At 42.9% G+C, this 24,832-nt stretch overlaps 2 protein-coding genes across 5 annotated transcripts in view; one reads left to right on the forward strand and one right to left on the reverse strand.

The window, feature by feature from the left end:
• Positions 1 to 1,645: 1,645 nt before the first annotated feature.
• MSH6 (mutS homolog 6) lies at positions 1,646 to 23,500 on the forward strand. Of its 4 annotated transcripts, none has more exons than XM_026486296.4 (10): positions 1,646 to 2,023; positions 11,919 to 12,118; positions 14,739 to 14,908; positions 16,292 to 18,836; positions 20,197 to 20,459; positions 21,483 to 21,600; positions 21,906 to 21,995; positions 22,755 to 22,909; positions 23,018 to 23,217; positions 23,333 to 23,500. In XM_026486296.4, exons 1-10 carry the CDS (start codon positions 1,767 to 1,769, stop codon positions 23,412 to 23,414), a joined length of 4,080 nt encoding a protein of 1,359 aa, XP_026342081.1. In that variant the 5' UTR covers positions 1,646 to 1,766; the 3' UTR covers positions 23,415 to 23,500. The 4 variants fall into 4 exon arrangements, with proteins under 4 accessions (XP_026342081.1, XP_057165459.1, XP_044234131.1 ...); XM_044378196.3 differs by lacking the exon at positions 1,646 to 2,023 and adding an exon at positions 2,811 to 2,855; XM_057309476.1 differs by lacking the exon at positions 23,333 to 23,500 and having other exon boundaries at positions 1,662 to 2,023; positions 23,031 to 23,195.
• Positions 23,470 to 24,832, reverse strand: part of FBXO11 (F-box protein 11) — an 84,572-nt gene continuing 83,209 nt past the window's right edge. Inside the window, exon 23 of the mRNA XM_026486309.4 lies at positions 23,470 to 24,793. Within this exon, the coding sequence (XP_026342094.2) occupies positions 24,664 to 24,793 (130 nt within the window). The 3' untranslated portion in view covers positions 23,470 to 24,663. The remainder of the gene's footprint in view (positions 24,794 to 24,832) is intronic.

Genomic DNA, 24,832 nt, shown 5'->3' on the forward strand with positions numbered 1-24,832 from the left:
ACCTGGCTGGTGGGCTGGAATGGAGCCCAGCTCTTGATCTAAGAGCTCTGGCACTTAAGTTCTGTCCCATAACTGGCTCATTCTCTCTGAGCCTCTATTTCCTTTTGGTAAAGCCATAATAATGATAGGTTGGACCAAATGAAATAGCATTTTCATACTTCAAAAAGGGTTCAATATTGGCAATTTCAAACAGTTCAACCTAATCCAAGTTCGTGAGGATTAAGTGAAATAAAATGTTAAATTGAAGGCAGTGTAACATTTCTGTTGATAACACAAGACTCACGAACAGCTTCCCAGGATTAAAATTCCTACTCCATCACTTTCTAGGTGTTTGATTTGGGAACAGTACCTGACCCATGTGTACCTTAGTCTTTACAACTATAGACCTATATATGTAAGGTCAATAATCCCTTACCTGCAACTCTGAAATGGAAAAATCTCTGAAAACCGAAAGTTTTGTGGCAAGCTCATTTGGTAGCAAATTTTCACCTGAGTTTACATGAGGCTATTGGTAGTCCATATTTATTCCACTTACTGTGAATAAATAGGTTTTGCTGCAGAAATACTGATTGCAGGGTGTTGCCCCACAATCTCTGGGGGTGTCACATATCGTACGCATGAAGGGAAGAGAGCACCTCTCAAATATATTTGAAACAATGCTGAGTTTTTTTTCTTGCCTAGCAAAGGAAAAGTTGTGGCACAACACGGCTTCCCTCAACAAAGCAAAGAGCTGATCTTACGTAGATTTTTACCAAAGCACAGCTATCGCTGATTGGGGCTGGTTTCCAGGATTCTAGATTCCAGTTACTTATTCACAATTTGGGATCAAGGCCAAAGAACTGTCAGTCTTCCTATTTCTTTTTTGAATTTGGAGAACGGGAACTTTAGTCACACCCTGTTCCCTTTCTAAGTCTGAAAAACCCTGCATCCTGAGACACACCTGGCCGGAAAGGTTCAGATGAGAACTGTGGCCCTGAAGTACTTCGCTCACAGCTACTGAGCAGATTTAATTAATCTATGTAAAATTGGAAAGCTCTGTGTAGCTGGCAGATTTATGAAAAACACGTAAAGTGCTTGCCACTTAGTATCCGTTTAGCACGTGTGTGAAGTGCCTACTAAGGGCAACGCTCTGAGAATACAAGATGAACAAGGGGACTTGATCCACCGCTGAATTAAGTCTGAACCCCCCCCCCCCGGAAGTGCTCTAACCACAGGATTTTTCTTGCAGGCGCGGGAAGGCGTTTCTCCGCAAGGGCCTCATTTCGCGACCCTTGGGTCCGCCTCCTGCAACCGGGCCACTCATGCCCACGCGGTGCGTGATGTCCGTACCGCACGGTCCCCGCTCGCAGTTCCACCACTGCCAGCCTCCCTTCGAGAGGGCCGGCTTCCCCAGAGCGAGGCTCCGCGGCCGCGCCCGCCTTCCGGCGCGGGCGTTCTAGCTCTGACCTGCCCGGATCAGCGCCACGGAGTGAGCGCGCCAGGCCCACCCACCGCCGCTCCGCCCGCCGGGGCCTAGGGCCCCGCGCGGCCTGGCGCCCCCTCCCCTCCTCACGTCGCCGGGCGCCCCGAGGGGGCGGGGCCGGGCGCGCACCGCCCGCGACGCCGCCGGCGCACGCCCCGGCGCCTGCCGATTGGCCGCCGGGGCCAGTGTTCCTCCGGCGCAGCGCGCCTCCCCCCAGATTTCCCGCCAGCAGTCGCCGCGCGGTTTATTCCGTGTCTTTAATCGCTCGGTCCGACTGAGCGGTTGGGCCTCGCCGGCCTTCGCTATGTCTCGACAGAGCACGCTGTACAGCTTCTTCCCCAAGTCTCCAGCGCTGACTAATGCTAATAAGGCCTCGGTCAGGGCGCCAGGTGAAGGCGGCGGCGCCGCCGCTGCTGCCACCGGGGCCTCCCGTTCTCCCGGCGGGGATGCGGCCTGGAGCGAGGCCGAGCCTGGGCCCTTGGCAGGCTCCGCGTCGCCGCCGGAGTCGAGGAACATCAACGGAGGGCTGCGGAGATCTGCCGCCCCTGCGGTCCCTGCCAGGTAGCGGGGTAGGGGGGAGTGTTGGGGGGAGCACAGCGGTGGGGCACAGGGAGCCTGGGGAAGGGAGGCTCGCTTTGGTGGACTTGGGGGGGGGGTTCGCAGCCAGGCCTTAGGCTCGGAGGAGGTGGGGCTGCAATACTTGGCTTGAAAGCTTGCAGGGCCCGAGTTTGTAGCCTTGGCATTAGGGGGCGTAGATTGTAAACAGGGTAGGAGGAAATGGCCTGCAGGAAGAAAGCGGGGGAGGAGACGCGGAGACTTTGGAGGAAGAGAAGGGTTCCACCTGGTGGGAGGCCGGGTTAGAGAGCGAGTGCAAACTGCTCCGGGTAGCGAGGAGAAAGGGGAGATGGGAGCGTTGGGGGTGGGGCAGGAAGAGAAAGGAGCTTTGCACACTCCGTGCGGGGTGCGCACCCAGGCCGGGGGGAGGGGGTGGTGCCTGCCTGCAGCGGGGGAGGGGTGGCGGGAAAGAGGAATGTCTGCGGGGAGGATGAACGCTTGTAGCCCAGAGGCTGTGGGGGCGCGGCGTGCAGTGAGTGGGATCGAGGAGGAGGTTCCTCGTTCAGATCTGGGAGAGTGAATTGAGGTCTAGCAGACGTTCGGGGAACACCCTTGGATCGTTGGCTTTGAGCCTGGGGCGCCTAGACACTGAGCGGTGGGCCCTAGGCCTGCTTGTGTGGGCTGTGCAGGAGGTGGGGGTGGGTCGCGAGCTGCGTGCACCGGGGGTGTGTCGCGCTGCAGACCGAGGAGTCTGATTGGTCCGAGTGAGGGTTGCAGGGGCGGGGCGGGGCAGGTTGGGGGAGCAGAAAGTCCTGGGATCGGCTGGGTCATCCCATAGGTAGGCCGAACATGGACCAAAACAAATGAATTTAGAAGCTATATTAATTTTGATACACGTGGAAGTATTGTGTGGAGTTGAAAAAGGTGCTATTTTATGATATAGTGTCTCTTTTGTTGACAATTGCACGGGAGGATGGGGCCCTGCAGTTCTTTTCCGAGTCGAGAAGGCTTTATCTAAAGGCCGTGATCTGGCCCTGGGGAGGGATATACGGACGCGACTGTGGTCCCCAGCCTGCCGGGAGGCGTCTCGCTCTCTGAGCAGTTCGGTGCCGTTCCACTGCTTGGCCGGCCTTTTGTCGGAGCAGCGGGCGACATTTTGAAAAGCTCGCATTTGCTGTATCCCAGGTATTGTATTAGGCACAAAGGGTAATCGTAGCCCTTTGAAAGGATGAAGAAATAGAGGTTTAGAAAAAGTGAAAAACTCCCTTCAAGATCAGAAAGTTGGTTAGTGGTTCTGAGTAGGCTGTTTCAAATGTCTTGAGTTCTAGGCGTCCTACACATTTTGCAAAGTCCTAAGTGTCATTACAGTATTACTTTCCTTTAAGCGACCCTTTCAGGCAGTGAGTTTATGTAGTTGTGTGACGAGCAGTAGGATATGCCTCTGGCTTACAGATTATTAGGAGCTCTTTTTTTCTTTTTTTAAGATTTTATTTATTTATTTGACAGAGCAGAAGCCAGGGGGAGAGGCAGGGAGAGGGAGAAGCAGGCTCCCCACTGAGCAGGGAGTCGGTCGTGGGGCTCGATCCCAGGACCCTGGGATCATGACCCGAGGGGAAGGCAGTCGAGGGGAAGACAGCCGGGTAGCCGACTGAGCCGCCCTGGCGCCCCTGAGCCCATCTTTTTGAGAAACAGTAGACATGAGAAGTAACCGAATGTTACCCTCTGTGAGGGGCATTTGAATTTGTAAAGGAAACCTCCTTTTGTAAGGATGTCTCTTGTTCTGATCCAGGAAAAGGAGGATGAAATCAGGAGAAACTCTTAACTAATGGAGCCGGTTCTGGCTTAAATCTGCTTAACAACCATAATCCTTGTTGGCTGTTCTTTCCCTGGTAGCCTCCCATACCTGTCTGTCCCCACCCCCCCATTTTTCTTTTGTCTTTTAGCTGCAGATGGTATTTAAGGTGGTGACTTGGGCTATCTCTGTGAGTTACTGTTTTCCTTAGTATGTCCGATGTATACAGGGGCTATACATGTTAAACTTTGGTTTTCTCTCATTAACCTTTTACTACTAAGGAGGTCTTAGCCCAGAGCTCAGAAGGATGGACGGAAAAACATTTTTCCTCCCCTACGTGCATTTGCATCCTCCATAACACTTTTTCATAAATTTTTCATCATTCATCATGAGACCTGCAAGATGTGTTACAACGTTTACTTGAATGTGAATTGATTATTCCTGCATCCATGCTAATAAATGTCCATGTACGTACTCCGCCAGCCACAGAATTAGGCATTGTGGATCCTGGATACACCCTTGAATAGGACAGGCAAAAAGGCAGGTCTTGGAGCGGAAGCCGTGTGTGTGAGCTCTGTGAGCTTTGGTCAGGGGAAGAGGGGATGTGTGTGTCAGGGGTAGGCTTTTGGCTCTTAAGGATGAGACCCAAGAGAGCGGTAGGAGTTAGCCAGGCTACAGGGGGCGTAGGGGTGTTGGGAAGCTGGTTCAGGAAGAAGGTCCTGCTGACTGTGGTTAGAAGGAAGAGAAGTGACAGAAGCCTTGGAGAGGGTATGTAAGGATCCAGCCACGAACAGACTGATGGGCCACAAAGACATTTGGATTTTGTTGAGGGTCAGTTGAAAGCTTTAAAAAGGAGTTGAGCAGCTTCTAATGTTGGTCATGTACATTTCCACTTGTGTTTAAGTGTTCCAAGCGTTTTGCCTCTTTTGTTTTTTTTCCTAGTTCTTTGCCGGTGGTGTGTGATGCAAAGTCTTTTTCCACCCTGGGTCCTCCTTTTTGCCAGCTTATGGCATCTTGTGAACAGAAGTTACCTAATTGTAATGTCAGATTTGTCAGTCTTTTCCTTTATAGCTAATACTTCTATAGGTTTTATTTAAGAAATCCATAGGGGAGATTGAGGTTTTAGAAAGCTCACTCTGTGGGTGCCTGGCTGACTCAGCCCCTAGAACATGTGACTTGATCTCGGTGGTGAGTTTGAGTCCCACGTTGGGTGTAGAGATTACTTTAAAAATAAAATCTTTAAAAAAAAAATCTCACTCCGACTTAAGTGTGTTTGGTGGGGAGACCTATTGATAATGGAGAGAGCATGTGGGTAGTGGCAGTGGGGGTAGGATTTAGAAGAGGAGTTGAGAGACCAAAGAGCTAGAATAGGCAGGTGTTGGTGATGATGTAGGTAATGGGACAGAAGAGCAAGGAGACAGGCAAGATGACACCAGTTGGAAGTAAATGGGTATAAAAAGAGGAGAAGGAAGGGCGCCTGGGTGACTCAAGTTGGTGAAGCATCCCGCTCTTGATTTTGGCTCAGGTCATGATCTCTGGGTCCTGGGACTGAGCCCCCGCACTGGACTCCACGTTCAGCATGGAGCCTGAGGAGTCTCTCACTCCCTCCACCCCTGCCCTCCCATGCTCTCAAATAAACCTTTAAAAAAAAAAAAGTAGCAGGATATAATGTACGCCCTGGGCCTGCTTCTCATACTTTATTTTTTCTGTAGTTTATTAAGATCATAATTGAGAGAGCTGTAAGGCTTCTGACCACTTAAATCTGGCTTATTATTACTACAGATCTTGGCTAGTTTATTTCTTACAATCTCACTTCAGTGATAATGGTCTCTCGTATGCCCTGTTCCCATTCACAGACAAGGAGTGGTCAGACCTGGCAGATCTTTTTTCAGCACCTTTATTTAAAGATAACTATCTGCACTGGTTGTAGGTGCTTTCCTAAGAACTTTCATACAGTTAAACATATTTATAGCAATATGTTTTCCAACTAATATCACGTCTAATATTAGTTATTGTAAGAGAAAAGAATTAAATTCAAGCTCTTTAAAAAGTATCCTGTGGACTCTGTCACAGACCTAACTGGTTTTAATTGACATAATTAAAACATATTAAAGATATTCACCTTGGGGAGCCTGGGTGGCTCAGTCAGTTAAGCATCTGCCTTAGGCTCAGGTCATGATCCCAGGGTCCTGGGGTGGCGCCCCGTTTAGGACTCCCTGCTCAGCGGGGATCCTGCTTCTCCCTCTGCCCCCCCCCATTTGTGCTTTCTTGCGTTGTGCTCTCTCTCTCTCTCAAATAAATACACAAAATCTTAAAAAAAAAAAAAAAAGACGCCCAACGTGTTATAATTTGGTCTGTGGGAGCCTCTTTTGAGCTGCTTTTGTGGCTTAACATTACTTCAGGGCTTTTGAAAAACCTTCATTGTGATGACGGTTTTCCCTGCTCTAAGGCAGGAAATTAAGCTGCTCCACAAAGAACCTGGTTTCTGGGCCCCTGGGGGGCTCAGTCGGTTAAGCCGCTGCCTTCGGCCCAGGTCATGATCTCAGGGTCCTGGGGTTGAGCCCACATCTGGCTCCCTCCTCAGCGAGGAGTCTGCTTCTCCCTCTGCCCCTTACCCGGCTGGTGCTCTCGCTCTCTCGCTAGCTCTCTCTCTCAAGAAATGCATAAAATCTTAAAAAACAAAAAAAAAGATTTAAAGAACCTGGTTTCTTTTAACTTTCAGGTTTCTTTTCCAGTGCTATTTAGAAAATAGTATTAGACGCTAGTTTGGATGATAGTTCATATGGTCACCCTAGACCCTAGTGCATAAATGATGGGCCATAGCTGAGCTGAAGAAGAGAAGAAAAAGGTATATGGGCAGAAGTGTACTGGTAGGTGGGTAGGTATTGTGGGGGCCTTGGAATTAATTGCTATGATGGAACTGCATTTAGTTATTTGAGGGTAGGGGAAGTCTCCTCTAATGTCCACCTTGAAAGTCAGGTGCAAACACTGATAGCTGATTTCTGAGGTTGGTTTGAGAGTGTTTCATGATATGACTAAATATTTATATGCACAAGTTTTTGTTAGACAAGCCCAGTTTATCTTTTATTGCTTAGAGAAGCAAATTCTAGTGGGGCTTTGGTATCTACTGATTTTTTTTTTCCCCTTAAGTAGATAGCCTAAAAAGTTGATTATGAATTTGGGGCACAACCAGTAATTGACACCAAGATTATGGACTAAAGAGAAAGCAAAATGTGATTTTAAAGGAAAATTTAAAAAATCTGTTCAGTGTATGTTTGGCTTTACTGAGTCTTTAGTTGTAGGAAGGCTTTATTGTTGTTGTTATTTTTAAAGTAAGCTCTACGCCCAATGTGGGGTTCGACTCCGAGATCGAGTCACATGCTCTACCCTCCGAGCTAGCCAGGTGCCCTAGTTGTATGAAGGCTTTTACATTTGTTTTTCTGAGCTGTCATCTTTTCCTTTTTTTTTTTTTTTTTTAACTGTCTTTGGAATCCCAAGAATAGCAAACATTTAAGATATATTAACAGTTTTGGGGGCTCAGTCGGAAGAGTGGGCGGCTCTTGATTTCAGGGTTGTGAGTTCGAACTCTAGAGATTACCTAAATAAACTTAACAAAAATTTTAAAATAGATACATTAACATTTTTAAAACACACTTAAAGTCAGAACTGGATCTTCTTTGTAAGTACATTGTAAGATAATTGCAATATTTATTTTGGCATTTTAGCTTGGGCTTTAGGAAGAGCCAGTGTATGTTACATTGTAATAAAATCCTTAGATATGAGGTGAGTTTTCAGCCTATGTATTTTCAAATTGGATTTACATAGGGTTAATGATCCTTGTTAATACAGTTATATGAAAAGAGAAAGATGTTAAGGTTGTCAGAATATGTAGCCAAATATTAAAATACAGTGAAGGTAATGTATGAGTGTTGTGTAAGCTGTAAGGAGAGCCGGTGGGAACAGGTGGGTGTGATTTTATAGGATGATTAGGCTCTTAAAAGGACCAGTGTGACAGATTATAGCACATTCCAGCTGTGACCCTCAGGCTTGCATTATAGTTCCATACTTTATTTTTTTAAAAGATGTATTTGAGAGAGCAAGAGAGAGCGAGAAAGTGAGTACGAGCAGGGAGCAGGGAGAGGGGCAGACAGAGAGAGAGAACCTCAAGCAGATTCTGTGCTAAATGCAGAGCCCAGCTCTGGCCTCAGTCTCAGAACCCATGAGATCATGACCTGAGCCAAAATCGGGAGTCGGATGCTTAGCTGACTACACCACCTAGGCATCCCTTCTATATTTTAAAATACAGTACTTAGTGTTGGTAGGAAAACTTGAGTATTTGCATGGATTAAAATAGGTGTTTCTTTTACTTCGGCATTCTTTGGAAACTATACAAATACTAGAAATTAAAATTTTAAAATTACCCATAAAGAACTTAAGTTTGCCCACATAATTAATAGATTTAAAAACTTTGTTAGCATTAAATGAAGGAAAATTTTATTTTTAAAGATTTTATGTATTTGAGAGAGAGCTCCCTGAGCAGGGAGCCCTGCGTGGGACTCGATCCCAGGACCCCGGGGTTATGAGCTGAGCTGAAGGCAGACGCTTAACCCACTGAGCCACCCAGGCACCCTTACACAGTATATTTTATTACCTGCTTAATTCTCATTTTGAACCAGAATTTTTAAAGTGTCAATTTTTAGCAGTAGAGGAACAGTGCTTATTACTAAATTTTTTAGTCTTTGCATTTTATACTGTACTGCCAATTGCTAACATCAGGAAAGTTAGGTTGTGTGTAAGATTCTGTAAGTATAAGATTACATTTAGGGTAAGGTGATGTTGAAAAACAATTTGAATAGCTCTTTTTAACTTTACAGATAAGGAATTTACTTCAAAACATGATTGTAGGGGCGCCTGGGTAGCGCAGTTGTTAGGTGTCTGCCTTGGGCTCAGGGCGTGATCCCGGCGTTCTGGGATCGAGCCCCACATCGGGCTCCTCCGCTGGGAGCCTGCTTCTTCCTCTCCCACTCCCCCTGCTTGTGTTCCCTCTCTCGTTGTCTCTCTCTTTCTGTCAGATAAATAAATGAAAATCAAAAAAATTAAAAAAAAAATTCTGATCTAGGGGCACCTGGGTGGCTCAGTGGGTTAAGTGTCTGCCTTCAGCTCAGCTCAGGATCCCAGGGTCCTGGGATCAAGCGCTGTGCGGTGCTCCCTGCTCAGCGGGGAGTCTGCTTCACCCTCTGTCCCTCCCCGGCTCATGTTCTCTCTCTCTCTCTCTCTCTCTCTCAAATAAGTAAAATCTTGAAAAAAAAATTTTTTTTTGATCTAGTCACATAGTTTCTCTGGGAGCCCCCAAGACAACTGAGATTCCTGCAAGTGCACTGTTGCCTCATACCAGGCAAAATAGAATTCCACTGGATTTGAGGCATCCTGCTCCCCTGAACTTCAAACGTACCACTAAGATGTACATTCTTGTCAGTCTCTTAGGCACTGACTCCATTCTTGAGAATTTGTAACTTTTATAAGACATGTATGTAACAAACAGCTGATGTCCAGTTCAGCACTTAGTCCTTCTGTAACTCTGTTCACAAAGGCAAGAAAAATAGCCATCTTTAATTTTACAAACCAAGAACACTTTGTAAACCTCACCCCATACTGGTCAGGCTCAGGGCTCATCCACATATATTTAATAAATTCAATACGTAGGGCAGGGACTGCCTCAAACTGGCCAGACGGGGTTTAGGCTTTGCTACGTACATATCAAAATGTTACCTGGGTCTCTATCTTTTAAGGGATTTAGTTGCCTTTAAGAAGGGCAGCCAGGGGGCACCTGGTTGGCTTCGGTTAAGTGTCTGCAGCTGGCTCAGGTCATGATCCCCGGGGACTGAGCCCCGAGTCGGACTCCCTGCTTAGCGGGGAGTCTGCTTCTGGCCCCACTCGTGTGCACTCTCTCTCATAAATAAAATCTTAAAAAAAAAAAAAAAAAAAGTCAGCCAGGTTGACAGTATCCCTACTGATAGAAAAATCTGCTTGGATAATGTAATTTGAAGCCTAATGTCTCAAGACTATATAGCCAGAGATTCGTCCCTGACAGGGGACATGTTCATTGAAGTAACGTGCCTATTACTCTGTTTGGCCAGTCTTCTAACTAAAAATTACAGGCAGCGTTCAGACTCAAATCTGATAGTGTCTTTAGGGAGACAGTTATTTCCCTCTGTTAGCAGCGGAGAAAGTACTGCTTTCAGGTACTTCATACAAAGAAAGCTTGTGGTTTTCTGATACTGGTGATAGGCTTTTTGTGGTTCAGTGGCTGCCTGGCCAAGAGTTAAGGGAAAGACCGACAATAGGGAGGCCTGTAAACCATTCCGCACAGCTATGAGGGTCTTTGTCTCCTGGCGGTGGATATGTTAGTAAGGAGGAAGGGCTTATGGTAGAAATTTGAATTGTGTAGACAGAGCTTCCTGTTTGAAGATGACCTCCGTGGTGAGCTTGAAGGCGGTTTTGATGGATTTTTGCTTGTGGAAGTTGCTGTAGATTTCTGGAAGAGTGCACATACCATAAAGGCCCTTGAGAAGAGCCCCAGCTGAAGTCATGCTGTTGTTTTTGTTTCTTTGCTAATTGTCTAGGCTAGGGGTTTTCATATTCACATATTTGAAGAAAGGAATACTTCAACATTGTGATTGGGTCTGAGTAAGGTCGTCCCAGTGTACTAATGCAAGCTGATCTAAAATGTTCTTGTTTGTAATGTACTTATTTTACTTTTGCAGTTATTCAGTGAAAACCTTTAAGCAAGTTTAGAAAATCTTGGTATATAGTACTCGAGCAGAATTTATTAGCTGTTGTGGAATCTCCATCACTAGGGGACTTTGCTGTAGTCTTTAATTTTTACTTTTTTATTAAGTTTTATTTATTTATTTATTTTATTTATTCGACAGAGATAGAGACAGCCAGCGAGAGAGGGAACACAAGCAGGGGGAGTGGGAGAGGAAGAAGCAGGCTCATAGCGGAGGAGCCTGACGTGGGGCTCGATCCCATAACGCCGGGATCACGCCCTGAGCCGAAGGCAGATGCTTAACCGCTGTGCCACCCAGGCGCCCCTTATTTATTTTTTAAGAGAGAACACGTGTGCAGGCAGGGAGGGGTGGAGGAAGAGGGGGAGAGAGAATCTCAAGCAGGCTCCCCACACCCAGTGCAGCACCCAGTGCAGGGTTTAATCTCCTGAACCTGAAATCATGACCGGAGCTGAAATCAAGAGCCAGATGCTTAACCGACAGAGCCACCCAGGCGCCCCTATTAAGTTTTAATTCTGGTTAACATACAGTGTTTTATTAGTTTCAGCTATACATCTGCTGTAGCCTTTTCAGCTAGATTCTTCCTCTTTCTCTCCCTTTCCCCTCCCCTTTCCCTTTTCAGGAGACCTTCAGGACCAAATTAATTTTGTTTTTGATTCTGCAGGCATATATACTCGTTATTTTTGGGCATGTTAGGCGCTTCTCTGTTTACTTGACTTTCCATAAAACTAGATTTTTAGGGGTGGAGGTTAGTAGTGTGCTAGGTAGCTTGGAAACAGATGCCAAGCAGAGTCTAATGAGGTAATATTTATTATCACTAGCAAATTGCATAGTATGTTTGGTATTTTATTAATACCATGGGTCAGGTCCTGTTCCCGATACATACCACATTGTGGTATACAGGTGCGATGCATAATTTGGAGAGCATGTACAAATGAGTCTGCCTTTCTCTTTGCATCAGTATTCTACCAGAATTTGGCCATAGTTTATAAACTTTGATTATTCTGAGAAATAGTTTCTCACCTTTATACCAGAATTCATTATATTCGCATTTGTCTTAATATGTTAAATAAGCATTGTGATATTTGCTTATGTTTTAAAAAAATGACTTGAACATATGATTTTTAAAAATTTTACTTTTTATTTTTTTGAATATCTGACTTAAAAAAAATAACTCTAGAATTTCTGTGCTTATTAATGCCAGAAGACTTCAAAGGAGTGTTAATGATGCCTTCCTTGGAATTGCTTATTTGTAGGTAATTGCAACTTAATGCAACTTAATCAAATATTAACCAAGTTATATATTTCCTTTTGGCAACAGTTCTTGTGACTTCTCACCAGGTGATTTGGTTTGGGCCAAGATGGAGGGTTACCCCTGGTGGCCTTGCCTGGTTTACAACCACCCTTTTGATGGAACATTCATCCGTGAGAAAGGGAAGTCTGTTCGAGTTCATGTACAGTTTTTTGATGACAGCCCAACAAGGGGCTGGGTTAGCAGAAGGCTATTAAAGCCATATACAGGTAAGAGTCTCCACTCTTGAGGAGTGTGTGTGAGCGAGTGTGTGTAAGAGAGCAAGCACGCAACACATGAGCACAAGTGTCTGCGACTCCCGTGCAGTGAACTTAAGTGTATTATGTCAGTTGCAGGAGTGTCCGGGCGAACGCTTCCAGCATGGGACAGAGATAAGAGGCAGCTGGTCTTCAGCTGGCTTGTTGTGGAGTGGAATTGCGGCCTTTTGAAGTTGACTTATGGCAGTATCATGCCCTCACGGGAAAAATGTTTTCATGATTAGATCTCATTGGGACCAGAATACCAAATTCAGTCACGAAAAGGGTGAATGAACAGTGCCCCATCTTCAGAGACCTGAGGAAGGCAGTGCAGTGAGGATGGGTAGCAGACGGGCCGGCGACATTGTCTAGGGCACATGGAGATGCGTGTTTACCTGGCCTTCAGAGTCCTCACTTAGGAGCACATCTGAGTGGAGTTTCACATCAGACTCCTGGAAGCGTAACGTTCTTTTTCCATGCCCAGCTTTTTTATGTCCTAGGCAGCAGTCCTGCCTGTGGAGCTTCACCTGGGCCGGGTGCACCCTGTCAGTTGCCTGAGTCACACGGTGCACCGTGCGTGTGCAGGGTTCGGCGCTTGTATGCGCGTGAGCCCGAGTAAGGCCTTATCCGGTATCCTCAGGTTCTCCAGGATAGGGTGCTGTTGAACTCTGTTTTGGAATCAGAATAAGGGTCAATTTCCCAGGAATCTCTGGGAATCCTGCCTTTTGGTCACAGCGCTCATCCTGCAAGGCGAGGAGAGCACACTGAGGAAAGTTAAGTTGCACGGAAATCTGACCTGCAGGGTGGAAAGAGAATCTGGAAATGTGGTTCTGTTTTCTGCACTAATTTGCTGTATAATCTTGGCCAACAAAGTAACTCAGATACTGTTTACTCATCTATAAAGTGAGAGTGTTGAACCAGGTAACAAGGTCTTTTTTCTAGGACTAATTTTGAGATTATTACCATTATTTTTGAGAGAGAGAGAGAGAATACGCCAGCAGGTGTGGGTGGGAGAGTGGGAGAGTCTTAAGCCCAGGGCTTGCTCTCCCGACCCGGAGGTCTTGTCCTGAGCGGAAACCAGCAGTTGGATGCTTAACTGATTGAGCCCCCAGACGTTTTTGAGATTCTAAACAATTTTGAGATTTGAGATTCTAAACAAAGCTTTGGCAACGCGACTTTAAGAATACCCAAAAAAGTTTACATTTATGTTGTCATTATTTTGTAAAGGCACCCCTGTTGTGTACTGCCTTTGCTCTTTAAAGTTCCAAATTGTTGCAATAGCATGGATGAGAAAAAGTAGGTTTTTAAATGTTCTCTTTTGGGGGGGGGGGTCCTTAAAATTGTAAAGTAGTTTGCATCAGGGGTTTTTTGGGGAGTGAGGATGCCCTTACATAGGTGTGGGGGTGAGTGCGCTGCGAAATAGCACTGGAGGGAGTTACGAGCCACCCTCCGTGGATTCTGATTGTTGCAGGTTGTGGTGTTGGCGCAGCTCTGTAGAAAAATGGGAAACCGCACCTTTATTTTAGGCAGCCCATGAGGTTGCTAATGTAATGGCACTTTAGGATGTCCCATCAGTTTTAGTATACGTGGAAAGAAGGAAGTAATGTAATGTTTGGATCTGTTAAATTTAGACAAGTTCAGGTTTGTTTTCTAATTATATTTGGTCAGAAGAAAACAAAGGTATTCCTACTTCTCTCAGAAAAAAACTAAACAGTTTTGTGCCATTAGACGTGCGTCATCTGCATCTAATCTCTTGCTCAGGGGATAGGAGTGTCATTTACAATTAAGCTCTTGGGGCACCTGGGTGGCTCAGTTGGTTGAGCGTCTGACTCTTGGTTTTGGCTCAGGTCATGATCTTGGGGTCCTGATATGGAGCCCCGCATCCCACTCAGCGGGGAGTCTGCTTGAGATTCTCTCTCCTCACCCTCTGCCCCTTCCCCCACTTGCAGGCATGCTCTCTCTCAAATAAAATCTTTTTAAAAATAATTTAAATGAAAGGAATAAAGGAAGAGTTTTACTTGAAAACAAAATTTGATTCAACCTAAAGAAAACAAAACCATTCAAAGTTTGAACTGGGTTACCCTTGCAAAATGTTAGTATCCTTACCAGTAGGGTTTTGTTTGTTTTTAATATACCCTATTTAATTACCTTGGGGGTAAACTTAGTGTCATAGCTTCATTTAACTGACAGTGTAGTTTCTGCCTTGCTGAAGTAATTTTTTTGTACAGAGGGTCGCAGAACAAACCCCTTTTACATCTCATGCTTTGCCTGAAGCGGTGTGCCTTCTCTGTTTAGGGCCACAGCCCCGGTCATTAGAAGAGAGATGAAGTAGTCCTCGGTGACCCAATAGTTAAGGCAATTTCAAGGAGGTAAAATAGGTAATTTAAGTTTCACTGGTAGTTTTCCCCTGGTAATTCCTTCTTTGTAGGCTTTATTGATCTATTATCAATCAGAAGTAATAGGACATTAAAAACTATCCTTGATTCTTGTTCATTAGGACAGGTGTTGCACATTGAGCCCATTACCTAGCTAACGGTTTTTATTTATAAATGAATAAGATTGCTTAATAAGAAATATAAATTAAATTTTTTAGGTTCAAAATCAAAGGAAGTGCAAAAAGGAGGTCATTTTTACAGTTCAAAGCCTGAAATACTCAGAGCAATGCAACGTGCAGATGAAGCCTTGAATAAAGACAAGATTGAGAGGCTAAAATTGGCAGTGTGTGATGAGCCCTCAGAACCAGAGGAAGAAGAAGAGATGGAGGTGGGATATTGTTAAACAGTCCGTTGTTAATTCTGTTGGGAAAGTGATGGGAAAGGGGGGGGTATTAGTGATATTCTCTTTTTTTATTTATATGTATTTGCATATTATATATACTTTAATACTCATACACATGTTTTATTTTTTATTTGTGAGAGAGAGCACGAGGAGGTGGGCAGGAGGAGAGGGGGGAGAGAGAATCTTAAGCAGACTCCACACTCAGCGTGGAGCCTGATGAGGGATTTGATCTCACAACCACGATCATCACCTGAGCCAAAATCGAGAGTCTGGATGCTTAACCGACTGAGCACCCAGGTACCCCAAATACTCCTACACATACTTTTCCGCTTCTGTAGGACTGTAGGCTAAGTTAGATTAGAATCTCAGCAGCCATTGTGCTTGAGTTCTCAAGCTTCAAGCCTGGTGGAAGACACATGCTAAGAGGTCGTACCATTTTGGTAACAAGGACATGGTGATAAAATTGGTCATGATGTCTGGCAGTAAGCCTCTGTATGAGGGTGTGGTCAACCCCTGGAAATTAATTACCAAATGCTCTCAGTACTTTTTTTTTTTTTTTTTTTTCTGTATTTTGGATAGGTAAGAAGGTTAAATATCCTTGAAATACAGCCTGGGTTTCAAATGTTAATGGTCAGTATTTGAAAAGTAAGTCATTCTTTGATTTAACAAATTAATGAACTGTGTGCTTAAGAGATTCATTTATGACTAAGCCTGATTTTATGTTTTATTCTATTATAGATAGGGAAAAAGCAAACTAATCTAATGTGTATTTTAAGAGAAATGAAAGAAAGTTTTTAATCTTATTTTTGAGGTTGAGGCCAGGGGTTGTAACATTAATGAAAGGTTTAGAAGTGGACGGTAATACAGAGATAATTTAACCTTATATAACTGCACATGTGTGGGAGATCCACGGTAAGTGAAGTGTGCCTTGCTCAAGAAGCCCCAGCTGGTTTGTGGAAGAGCAAGGATGAGAAACCCATATAGACCGCATTGCTTTCTTAACTAAAGAATTTATAAAAGGGCAAACTTCATAATATGTCCCTCTGGAAGAGGAGAGATGACCCTGGAAGAAAGATAACAGAGATTTAAAGTTATTTCCACAGATGACTGTTCATGAGGGTATTACCTGTGGATATTTGGGATGTATGGTCATGCTAATGGCTTCCTCCCTATTGTATAGGATAAAACTATCAGAATCATTTAATAGTGTGATACTACTGAAATTGATATTTTTCTGTTTCTCATTTCTGGAGCTGGATTCTTCTCTTGATACAGGATATTACAGCATTATTGAGAGATACTGCACAGCAGTACTGTAACTTTCCAGATTTTGTTTTGTATTTAAATAACTCTTTCTTTGCCTGCCAGGTAGGTGCAACTTACTCATCAGATAAGAGTGAAGAAGATAATGAAGTTGAAAGTGAAGAGGAAGTACAGCCTAAGGTCCAAGGATCTAGGCGAAGTAGCCGCCAAGTAAAAAAACGAAGGGTCATATCAGACTCTGAGAGTGACATTGGTGGCTCTGATGTGGAATTCAAGCCAGATGCTAAGGAGGAAGGAAGTAGTGATGAACTAAGCAGTGGGGTGGGGGATAGTGACAGTGAAGGCCTGGACAGTCCTGTCAAAGTTGCTTCAAAGCGGAAGAAAATGGTGACTGGAAATGGCTCTCTCAAAAGGAAAAGTTCAAGGAAGGAAATGCCCTTGGCCACCAAACGATCAACTGGCATTTCGTCAGAAACCAAGAGTGCTTTGAATGCTTTCTCTGCCCCTCAAAATTCTGAATCTCAAGCCCACATTGGTGGAGGATGCGATGATAGTAGTCGCCCCACTGTCTGGTATCATGAAACTTTAGAGTGGCTCAAGGAGGAAAAGAGGAGAGATCTACACAGGAGGCGACCTGATCACCCTGATTTTGATGCATCCACACTCTATGTTCCTGAGGATTTCCTTAACTCCTGTACTCCTGGCATGAGGAAGTGGTGGCAGATTAAGTCTCAGAACTTTGATCTTGTTATATTTTATAAGGTGGGGAAGTTTTATGAGCTGTACCACATGGATGCTCTTATTGGAGTCAACGAACTAGGTCTGGTATTCATGAAAGGCAACTGGGCTCATTCTGGTTTCCCTGAAATTGCATTTGGCCGATATTCCGATTCTCTGGTTCAGAAAGGTTATAAAGTAGCACGAGTGGAACAGACTGAGACCCCTGAAATGATGGAGGCACGATGCCGGAAGATGGCACATATATCTAAGTATGACAGAGTGGTGAGGAGGGAGATCTGTAGAGTTATTACCAAGGGTACACAGACCTACAGTGTTTTGGAAGGTGACCCCTCTGAGAACTACAGTAAGTATCTTCTTAGCCTCAAAGAAAAAGAGGAGGATTCTTCTGGCCACACTCGGGTGTATGGAGTATGCTTTGTTGATACCTCACTGGGAAAGTTTTTCATAGGTCAGTTTTCAGATGATCGCCATTGCTCCAGATTTAGGACTCTGGTGGCACACTATCCTCCAGTACAAGTCCTATTTGAGAAAGGAAATCTCTCAACAGAAACTAAGATGATTCTGAAGGGTTCATTATCCTCCTCTCTTCAGGAAGGTCTGATACCAGGCTCCCAGTTTTGGGATGCAGCCAAAACTTTGAGAACTCTCCTTGAAGAAGGATATTTTAAGGAAAAGTTAAATGAGGACAGTGGGGTGATGTTACCCCAGGTGCTTAAAGGTATGACCTCAGAGTCTGATTCTCTTGGGTTGACACCAGGAGAGAAGAGTGAATTGGCCCTGTCTGCTCTAGGTGGTTGTATCTTCTACCTCAAAAAATGTCTTATTGATCAAGAGCTTTTATCAATGGCTAATTTTGAAGAATACATTCCCTTGGATTCTGACATGGTCAGTGCTACAGGACCTGGTGCTTTTTTTGCTAAAGCCAATCAACGAATGGTGCTAGATGCTGTGACATTAAACAACTTAGAGATTTTCATGAATGGAACAAATGGTTCTACTGAAGGGACCCTGCTAGAAAAGATTGATACTTGCCATACTCCCTTTGGTAAGCGGCTTCTAAAGCAGTGGCTTTGTGCCCCACTCTGTAGCCCTTATGCTATCAATGATCGTCTAGATGCTATAGAAGATCTCATGGTTGTGCCTGACAAAATCTCTGATGTGGTAGACCTTCTAAAGAAGCTTCCGGACCTTGAGAGGCTGCTGAGTAAAATTCATAATGTTGGGTCTCCCCTGAAGAGCCAAAACCACCCAGATAGCAGGGCTATCATGTATGAAGAAACTACATACAGCAAAAAAAAGATTATTGATTTTCTTTCTGCTCTAGAAGGATTCAAAGTAATATGTAAAATTATAGAGATTATGGAAGAAGACGTTGACAACTTTAAGTCTAAAATCCTTAAGCAGGTTGTTACTCTACAGACAAAAACCCCTGAGGGCCGTTTTCCAGATTTGACTCTAGAGCTGAACCGATGGGATACAGCCTTTGATCATGAAAAGGCTCGAAAGACTGGACTAATTACTCCCAAAGCAGGATTTGACTCTGATTATGACCAAGCTCTTGCTGACATAAGAGAAAATGAACAGAGCCTCCTGGAATACTTGGAGAAACAGCGTAGTCGAATAGGCTGTAGGACCATTGTCTACTGGGGGATCGGTAGGAACCGTTATCAGTTGGAAATTCCAGAGAATTTTATCACTCGTAATTTGCCAGAAGAATATGAGTTGAAATCTACCAAGAAGGGCTGTAAGCGGTACTGGACCAAAACTATTGAGAAGAAGTTGGCTAATCTGATAAATGCTGAAGAACGGAGAGATACATCATTGAAGGACTGCATGCGGCGACTGTTCTATAACTTCGATAAAAATTACAAGGACTGGCAGTCTGCTGTTGAGTGCATCGCAGTATTGGGTAAGACTTTTTGAAAAGCTTGTTCCTAGGGCTTTGGTTAGTCATGCCTTGTGTCCCAGTTATGCATTAAGATTTAAATCCATTGGACATTTGCCATTGAGGTATATGTCTAAACACAGGTAACAAGGTATTCGTTTTGATGGGTTATACTGTATACTTGCCTCCTCACTAGACAAAATGACTAGTTTCCCTGTAGCAATTTAAGTTCACTTTTTGGCCTTAATCTGGAATAATTGAAAGATTGATAGGTTTTTAGTTTAGTTTTTTTTTTTTTAAAGCAGGGGCTTTTTTTTTTCTTTGTTTTTAATAGGGGCTTGAACTCACAACCCTGAGATTAAGACCTGAGCTGAGATCAAGAGTCTTATGTTCCAGATGCTCAACCGACTGAGCCACCTAGGCATCCCAGATTTTTAGTACCTTTAGTAGCTGATACTGGTTTTTTTTTTTTAATACTGTTTTCTTCAGCTGCTTTTTTGTTAGACTGAATTAAAACTATTTTGGTCCATCACTTCCTATATTTCAAGATTTTAATCTTTTTTCTCTTAGCCCAAATTACCACACTTACTTTCTTATAGTTGATTTCTAAGAGCCCTGATTTATATATTTGTAATTTGGCAACCTTTTCAGTTTAACTTTTTCCTTGAATTTCTGACTTATTTGGAGCCTTTGCTGTTTTACAGTTTGGTTTTTTTTCCTGTGTTTTAAAAATACAGTAACCGTAGTTTACCCAAATTTGTAACAGAACTGTTTTGATCTGAATACAGCTGTCCAGAATTGAATAGCATCCTTCGGTTTGTGCCACAGTTACTCCTTAGACCAATACAGCTTCGAATGGTTTGGTGGGTAACTTAAATCTTCCCTCAGCACAGGTGTTCAAAATTGGTGAATTTATTTTCCTCTTAAGATTCTTTTGTATCAGTGTGCCTGTTGTGTTAACATTCCATTTCTAAGAAGTGTTAGCTCCAGGTCAAGTAAAAGAGGTCAGTATAGCATTTCCCTGTTGGATCTCTTAGCTTCCCCTTGGTATTCCTCTGGTCCAGGTGTTAAGGGGACTAAGTCTTACTTTGAAGGGAGAGATGTTGGGATGAAAATGAGTTATCTCTCATTTCACAAGTGCTACAATGAAGACACATGAAACATTTAGGCTGGTGACTCATTTTCTGTTAATGAATGCATTAACAAAGCATTTTATGGATTCTAGAGTGCCTACTGTTAGGGAAAAAAATGTATGAAAAGCAACCAGAACATACCACCCTCCACTGAAAGTGTTTTTGAAAGACTTTTTATATTAGTTGGATCTTTGTGCTTCTCAAGCAGCCTCAAAAATGATGAAGCCTCACTTTTACCCTCTCTTTAACAGATGTGTTATTGTGCCTGGCTAACTACAGTCGAGGGGGTGATGGCCCTATGTGTCGTCCAGTAATTCTGTTGCCAGAAGAAGGCACTCCTCCCTTCTTAGACCTTAGAGGATCACGTCATCCCTGCATTATGAAGACTTTTTTTGGAGATGACTTTATACCAAATGACATTCTGATAGGCTGTGAGGAAGAGGAAAATGGCAAAGCTTACTGTGTGCTTGTCACTGGACCTAACATGGGGGGCAAGTCGACGCTCATGAGACAGGTAAACTGAACCTTAAGGTCTTGGTACACAAAGTCATTTGTATACTTCAGGAATATATTACCTATTTAGGCCACCCTTTTCCAAATAGCACATAGAGTCACCAGCAGACTAGGAAGCAAAGGGAAAATGCTTTGTATTGTAAAACTGGGAATTGTATTTATCAAATATCTGCTTCATGTTATGGGGAGCATACATTAAAAATTCAAGAGAGATTTCAGGTTATGATTTCTTTACAAACTCTTTGACTTGATTGGATTCATTTCCTCTGAAGGTAGATGTATTTATAATGAAAAAATGTTGGAGGTTTGTTACTCAGACTCATTTGTGGGAATCCTTGTAAAAGAACCATGAGAGACTTGGAGAGCAAATAAAATTCATGACCTCTAATTAAACTGTTGGAAACTGCTTTTAGGAAAGACAATATCTGTTTTCTCTTTATACATGAGGGGTTGGCCAGCCACTGAGCTAAAAACATGATTTACATTTTTTAAAGGGCTGTAGAAAGGAAACCTGACAGATATTGGGCCCTTGACTAAAAGTTTGCTGACCCCCTGCTCTCCTCCTGTATGATCTTATACTTAGGTTCATTAGATTTGCTAACTAGCTAGAGGCAGTATAGTAAAGTCCAGTGGTTTTCAATCCCATTTTTGTTTTTTAATACCACTTGGGAGAGCTTGACCAAAAAAGTACAGAGGGGGTTCCATCGTCCCAAATGGATGCATTTGGTTTGGAATTTGTTCTAGGCATCCGTAATTTTAAAGAGCTCCCAAGGGACTTCTTTGTAGTCAGCCAGGGTTGAGAATCACTAATGCAGTGGGTTAAAACCTCACAGGCTCTGAGGTTTTAAGGCCAGTTAGGGCCTAAGCCTCTTGCTCTTCTGGGCTTCACTTTGCCTACTTTGGATTGTGGACAATTTTTTTTTTAAAGAGTGCCTGACTCCTACATAATTGTTCTTATCTATATCTATCTGTATGTTTTTCTTTGATACCAATTAGTAAAGACCTTTTCCTCCTTCCTTCACAGGCTGGCCTGTTAGCTGTAATGGCCCAGACGGGTTGTTACATACCTGCTGAAGTGTGTAGGCTCACACCAATTGATAGAGTATTTACTAGACTTGGTGCCTCAGACAGAATAATGTCAGGTGAGTTTTCTTTTTCACCTAGGGCTTTATTATTGGACAGTTCATTTACATTATACAAAATGTATTTATACAAAAATACATCTGCCTTGAAATTTGTATGAGCCATTTAAATTTGATGTTTGATTTTTCTTGTGTTAGGCGAAGTGGAGTGCTTTCAGGCATTTGAAAATATTAAGAATTGCATAATCTCTTAGTGAGATGTAACCTTTAGTACTGGGTAGCTCATGATATGAACCAAAAAGATGAGCGTACTGTTTTAGGATTTTTAAAAAAAGATCTCCTGTGTGTGTTTATTTTCCCTTCAGGTGAAAGTACATTTTTTGTGGAGTTGAGTGAAACTGCCAGTATACTTACGCATGCAACAGCACATTCTCTGGTGCTTGTGGATGAATTAGGTAAGACATTACAATTTCCATTTGAAGGCTATTTTTAAAACTTTAATTTTTCTTGAAGATGGTCAGACCTTTCTTAAAGCTTGAATGTACTCACCTTTGTGCCAAAGACTCATAATTGGAGATAAAAGATAATGTGAAAAAGGTGTTTGGTTGATTATCAGGGCTCTAAATTTCTTCATCCTATTAATATACAGTTGTTATAAACTTTAATAGGACATTTCTGAAGATCATTGGTACCTGAAAAGTACTCTAAAAAGAGAAATGCAGGGGCGTCTGGCTGGCTCAGTCCGGTAGAACGTGTGACTCTTGATCTCAGGGTTTTAAGTTTGAGCCCCATGTTGGGTCTAGAGATTAAGAGTTAAAAATAAAATCTTTAGGGGCGCCTGGGTGGCACAGCGGTTAAGCGTCTGCCTTTGGCTCAGGGCGTGATCCCGGCGTTGTGGGATCGAGCCCCACATCAGGCTCCTCCTCTGTGAGCCTGCTTCTTCCTCTCCCACTCCCCCTGCTGTGTTCCCTCTCTTGCTGGCTGTCTCTGTCTCTGTTAAATAAATCAAATCTTTAAAAAAATAAAAAAATCTTTAAAAATAGAAATGCACCCTACTCCCCAGGGCTGATAAGTGGATCTAAACAGGGCCTATTATTTGGTTGCGCTAATTGATGTTACTGTTTTATCCTCCTCTTTTTGTCATTCCTTCGTGAGGTATATCCTTTTTGGTATAAGGCAGGTCAATAACTTAGGCATATTTTACTTTCACGTAGGAAGAGGTACTGCAACATTTGATGGAACAGCAATAGCAAATGCGGTTGTTAAAGAACTTGCTGAGAACATAAAGTGTCGTACACTGTTTTCTACCCACTACCACTCATTAGTAGAAGATTATTCTCAAAATGTTGCAGTTCGCCTGGGCCACATGGTATGTATAAATTGCTTATTTAGAAGTTTAGATTTTTGAGGGAATCAAGTCAGGTACTTCCACTGCTAGCACTTGAACAGAACATAATAAAGTATTTTCCTTTTTTAGGCATGCATGGTAGAAAATGAATGTGAGGATCCCAGCCAGGAGACTATTACCTTCCTCTATAAATTCATTAAGGGAGCTTGTCCTAAAAGCTATGGCTTTAATGCAGCAAGGCTTGCCAACCTTCCAGAGGAGGTTATTCAAAAGGGACATAGAAAAGCAAGAGAATTTGAAAAGATGACTCAATCACTGCGATTATTTCGGTAATTATACTTGGATGTAATTTTGCCATGCAGCTGACCTTATTAAAACCGTAAAGGGGGATGGTTGATGCACTATGAAAAACGAGAACTAAAACTTTTTTTCTTTAATTTTAAGGGAAGTTTGCCTGGCTAGTGAAAGGTCGACTGTAGATGCTGAAGCTGTCCCTAAGTTGCTGGCTTTGATTAAGGAATTATAGACTACATTGGAAGCTCTGAGTTGGCTTTTGACAAAGGTGGTAAATTCAGACAACATTATGATCTAATAAACTTTATTTTTTAAAAATGACCATTTTTCCATTTTCTTTCTAGGAAATTAAACCCTTTTAATTCTTATCTACCTTCTACATAATGGTTATTGAATACTCCACAATATATTAAGTCTAGATGTTATGGTACATGCATACACTTTCAGGCTGTTTATACCCACTGTCACCAATACACATAAATGGGGGGAGCTATGAAACTGTATAGGGCTGTATATATACTTGTCTCAGCTTAATGCAGGAAATTGTTTTTAATTTCCAGCAGTTTGTCTGTCTAAACTGTTCAAAAAAAAACTATGAACAGAGTTCAAATACAGGACTGTTTTGAAGAGACTTTCTAAAGTGTACTTTAAAACATAGTAGTTTTTACCTTTCACAAAACTGAGTTACAAGAATACTTTTGTTTTACAGTGCATCCCTTCCTAGGAAGTCTCATTAAAACACTCACTTTTTCTAGGGGTGATTTTGAATGCTGCACAGGGAAGGGAAGGAAATAATAAGTCTTAACTTTTCTTAAAGGATACCAGAAACATTGCTGGATATAATTTAAGATTAGTGTTTTCTCTTTCATAGAAAGAACGTACATACTGGGACATGAGTACAGTTACAGCAAGTCTAGGTGTGCTAACAAAACAGGGCACATTCAAGTACAAGAAGATTTGCTTGAAATTAAAAACAAACTACATGAGATTAAAGCATTAAAATCATATTTCTCAATCTGAATACATGTTAAAAAAAAAACAAAAGAAACGCAGAAGTGCTAGCTCACATTTTTACCATATTACAAAAGCAATTGGTACCCATGTCCATAAAGGCAGCAACAAAGCTGCTTGTCTATTGAAGAGTACTACTGCAAATTGGACTGCATTCAATGCTAGTTGTAAAAACACCAGCTTTTTTTCAGAAGTTGGTATCTGTACAAAATTGCAGCTTATTTCTTCACTTCTGTCCCTTCAAAAGTCTTTACACAGTAATGCTAAAACACCCAGCTTTGAGATCCTGAGTCAATATATTGCCACTTTCTTTTTGGTAGCTTGAGCTTCATAGTGTCAACTGACCTCGTGTATCCATTTTTAATACAGTCTCTTCCTGTAGCATGGGCAAATATTTTAAATCTTCTTCCAAAAAAAATGTTTTAAGTTATGATGTTAGAATGGCAGGACTTTTTCTTTAGGGAAGGAATTCAGTTGTGCTGCAATGTATTAGATTCTATAGGTGGAGCAGAGTCATATAGTGTATCTGTATCATGTGTAGGCTCACCAGCTAATGTACAAGGATTAGACAGTGTTCCAGCACCACAGTCACAGAAAAACCTAAAGCAAAATGAAAACCCAAAAATTAGGAAAGTGAGG

This window comes from Ursus arctos, unplaced genomic scaffold (assembly GCF_023065955.2).
Source record: "Ursus arctos isolate Adak ecotype North America unplaced genomic scaffold, UrsArc2.0 scaffold_8, whole genome shotgun sequence".
NCBI classification, from domain to species: Eukaryota; Metazoa; Chordata; class Mammalia; order Carnivora; family Ursidae; genus Ursus; species Ursus arctos.